We start from the raw sequence: 4,707 nt of genomic DNA on the forward strand, positions 1-4,707 counted from the left end.
AATTAATTAAACTAACAGTTTAATTAATCTCTCCTATATCATCTTTTGCAAAAACACATAAAACACTTCAGTTTAATATTTACTCTCCTTATCAGTTATTGACTTCACATAACTTTTTTCTATGAACTTTTACTAATATTTCAGTGAAATTAACTTCTTTCATTTAGTAAATCTGACTGTTACATTTTACAGTATATTACTGTTTTCCCTTGATTTTACGGTCATCTACTGGCAGCTGGGTTGCCAGTAAATTGCTGTTTTTCTACAGTTTTATGCCGTAAATTAATTTACAGTTGATTACTGTTAAATTATACTTCACTCTGTTTTTTATTTATTTAACACTTTTAACTCTTTTAACCCCACTGCAAAATCTTCAGTTTTAAATGGACACTTGTATGTCCACACTACAGAGTGTAGGAGTAACACTGAAGCAGTGATGAAGTTAATGATATAGTTCAGTGATTAAATAACTGATGATTGAGCATTAGGGATGAACACCTGATGTTAACAAGCAGAATCACTGAAGGACAGAGGAACAACAAGAAGATAAAAAAGCGAAACACAAGAACTACAACTGACTTCAGCCACAGAAGGCATTAAAGCTCTCAAGATCTCAGCAGAGGAGGATTAAACAACTCCAAAAAATAGCATTACCAGCTTCACTTATTAATAACCAGATTGACTTTAATTTTTTTCATAAGTCTACAGAAATTCATATTGAGAATTAAAAGAGGTTTAGATGTTGTTTTGTTTCATTTGATGTTACCATTATGGTGATCAGTGTTTGCTTTAGTTGGGCTCTTGACCCTTGACTTTAATGACGGACCATTATTGTAAAGTGTTACCCATTTCATACCTTAAAATACCCCTTAATCATGGTGAAATCATTATAATGTGCAACCTCTTGTGACTTAGTCTCATTATTTTCTCAATAATAAAAGAACAATGTCCATTAAATAAATCTTCTAAATATTTCAAATATTCTTAAAAAAAAGTGTCACACTCATTCTAAAACACATAAAGCATAAGGTCTTTTAAATATTCACTCAGATATTCCCACTTGTTTCTTGAAAAACATTCTCATAACTTGCTGGCGTACTGTTGTCAGATTTAGTCCATAAATAAGTGGATTTAAAATTGGAGGTACAAGTAAGAATTCCAGGGCCATGAAATTACGCACACTTTGAGGCACATTCTTTGAGCCATAACGACTGTACAGCACATCAAACAGAAAAGCAACAGTCACATTGATCAATGAAACCAGATGTGGCACACATGTTTGCATGAATTTGTGCCTGCTCTCTATTGACTTTATGCACTTTCTAATCAGGTGAATGTATGAGCAAAATATGAATACTGTATGTCCAAAATATGTAAGAATAACAATGTACCCAAACACATTATTTACAGTTGTAGAAAAACAAGAAAGCTTTGCAACTGCCCAAATCTCACAGAATAACTTTTCAATAGTAGAGCCACACAAGGTGAGTCTAGATGTTAAAATAATTAGAATAGACAAGCACAAAAATGGAGCCAGCCAGCAGTAAAGGATACATTTAAAAACCATCTGATTGGTCATTATTGAATGATACTCAAGTGGTCTACATATTGCCAAATACCTGTCATATGCCATCACTGTTAATGTTGAAAAGTCACACGCAGTAGATGAATAAATTACAAATATTTGAATCAGACATCCGGTATAAGAAATCACATGATCGTGTGCTAATAAATCATACATGAATTTAGGATAGAATCCAGAAGTGCCAAAAAGTCCATTTATGCAGAGATTACATAAAAACACATACATCGGCTCATGAAGCTTCTTATGTAGTATGATGGTGAAAATTACAATTACATTACAAAACACCATAAGGGGATAAAACAGTGCAGTGAAAGAAAAAAACACAAATCTGTTTTCCATTGTTACATTCAGACCGGAGAGTGTAAATACTAAGACACTGGACTCATTCTCCAGTGGTGGCTGCATCTGGAAGGATATGCAGATATTATGTAGATTTTCTTTATATTATGTTTAAGTCATTGGTAAGCTAATTAGACATAGAAAGTTATTTTTATGAATTTAAGACAATTTGAATTGTCTTTAGCTAGGCTGTCTGTATGGGGGGGGGGGAAAGGCAACTATTAAATGTTCAGTAACACTTTACAATAAGGTTCATTAGTTAGCATTAGTTAACTACCTTAGTTAACATGAACTAAGAATGAACAGTACTTCTACAGCATTAATTAATCTTAGTTAATATTAATTTTAACATTTACTAATACGTTATTAAAATCAAAGGTTGTATTTGTTAACATTAGTTAATGCACTGTGAACTAACATGAACAAACAATGAACAGCTGGATTTTTATTAACTTAGATTAACAAAGATGAATAAATACTGTAACAAATGTATTGTTCATTGTTAGTTCATGTTAGTTAATACATTAACTAATGTTCACTAATGAAACCTTATTGTAAAGTGTTACCAAATTTTCTAACAGTAGCACATTGCCAGTTTAGTGACAAGACCTTACCATCTCCTCTATTGTCATGTTTCCCATTGTGCTCCCTAAAAGTTTGATTTGGTTTGCTATTTATGGACACTGGTCTCATGCCAATTGCCTTGATCACAAACATCAAAATCAGTGTTAACAAGCTCTCTAAAGGCTTTTTAACCCTTAATTTGAAATAACTGCCAATCTATACCCGCAAATAGATTTGCTAGCATTACCTGTCTTTTAAATTTGCCAATATTCCTGTCAATACATCAGTTCCAACAGTACATAAAAATGAAACTTGAAATATTTAATACAATTCTTTACAAAATTATTTAAAAATGTTCTATTATGTTGTTAGCCAGCACTTACTTCACAAACTGACTTACAATTTAATGAACAAATATGTTTATTAGTAAAAATAAAGCAATACGTGAAAACATTTACATGTCCCTTGGGGAAATGGGCCTTAATAGTAGAGTTGAGCCGGATACTCGGCTGAAACGAGTATCCGGTACGGATAAAGCACTTTTGTCGAGTACGAGTATTATACGAGTAATACGAGTCAATATCTGTGCTCGGATTTAAAAAAAAAGAAAGTTATGTTGAGATTAGGGCTGGGTGATATATCCATATAAAGAATATATATATATATTTTAAATACGATATGGAATTAGACCATATCGCATATATCGATATAGTTCAAATTTGCGCTGTGATCCTTGCTCCAAGCAAGCTAGCTGCTGACCCGGATCTCTCTGCACTGCTTCCCGCGCCCCCGCCCCTCCTTTTCCACTTTGCGTGCGTGTTTAGAGCATGTGTGTTTAGAGCATGTTATGTTATAACATGAAATAAAGTCTTTCACCTCAGAAAAACGGACTTTAATGTCCTGTCAGCCGTTATACTGTAGTCGTAGCGCACACTCAAATGCACGCGCAAATGCGGCGGCGCGCGCTGTGTATCGCCTCACTGTATATAAAGTGCAAAAGAAACTACGAGCATGCAACGCCGTTACGTTGTAAATTACACGAAATAAAAGTAATGCAGGTATGATTTTCATTCTATTCACCAGGAGCAGTTTCAATGTTTCATTAACAGTTCTTGTTAGTATTGTGTATTCACCATGGTAACTGTCGTTTCCTATTAACCCCAAAATGCCACTATTTTTCTTTGTGTTCTTTTTTTAATATTTTTAAATGACTGTAGAGGCTCATACCAACATTGTATTAACAAAAACTAGTTTGGGACTGCTATTTAATACCTTTAGCATAGGCCTAATGTTTATTAGTACTAGTCTTTACTATTAGTCATATTCTTACAATTTATGTTAAGTAAAGGGGGACAGTACTGTGTGTGTGTTAACAAATTTTGAAAAAAATAAAACATAAAAATAAAAAATATCGGGGTATATGTATCGTATATCGAAATTCAGCCTAAATATATCGGGATATGATTCCATATCACCCAGCCCTATTTGAAATGAAAACTCTTGTTCATTACATTTTACTTCATAATTGCAACCGCATGTGTTGTATTCATTGTTGCAAAACTTGTTCTGTAGTTCGTTTGTTATCGTGATCAAAACCATTGATCTGAAGCTCAATGCTGATGCTGTCATGTAAATAGTTTTCTAATCAGCAATAAATATAACAATTTCTGATCAACCCATATCAATTGCATGCTTAAAATAACATACCTGTTAAAGCCCCGCCCATTTCAAGACAAACCCGACCCACTTCCGGGTTAAAGCCCGCCCACTTCCGGGTTAGGCCCCGCCCAGTCCGAGTACAGATACAGATACAGATAATTCATATGGTTAACAGATACAGATACAGATAATGCTGTACTCGCTCATCCCTACTTAATAGTGATGTTCTATACAACTGGAATTAACTAACCCTAACTCAAACACAATACATATATAAAATAAAAAAAATTGGTAACACTTTATAATAACTGCACGCTATTAATCATTAGTTAAGTATAAGTAAACAGTTAAAGGACAAGTTCGGTATGTTACACTTAAAGCCCTTTTTTCAGATCGTTTCTGATGAAATAGAATGGTTAAGACTGAAATTTGGACACATGCTGCTGGCCCGAGAATTGTCGGTTTCTGGGGTAGCACCCCCCCACCTCCACAATGGCTGCATAGGTGCACTGGAACAATCCTTCCTAAAACGCATTAAACTTTCGTTTACAAAGACGTGA

At 34.0% G+C, this 4,707-nt stretch overlaps 1 protein-coding gene across 1 annotated transcript; it reads right to left on the reverse strand.

Moving 5' to 3' along the window:
* Window positions 1-1,042: 1,042 nt before the first annotated feature.
* On the reverse strand, window positions 1,043-1,990 carry LOC309505826 (olfactory receptor 1D2-like; the record flags this gene model as incomplete). The annotated part of the gene is made up of 1 exon (XM_082179282.1): window positions 1,043-1,990. The coding sequence occupies one exon, from the start codon at window positions 1,988-1,990 to the stop codon at window positions 1,043-1,045; it is 948 nt and encodes a 315-aa protein (XP_082035408.1).
* Window positions 1,991-4,707: the final 2,717 nt, after the last annotated feature.

The sequence above is a fragment of the Leuciscus leuciscus genome (genome assembly GCF_965113295.1).
Source record: "Leuciscus leuciscus genome assembly, chromosome: 9".
Taxonomy (NCBI): Eukaryota; Metazoa; Chordata; class Actinopteri; order Cypriniformes; family Leuciscidae; genus Leuciscus; species Leuciscus leuciscus.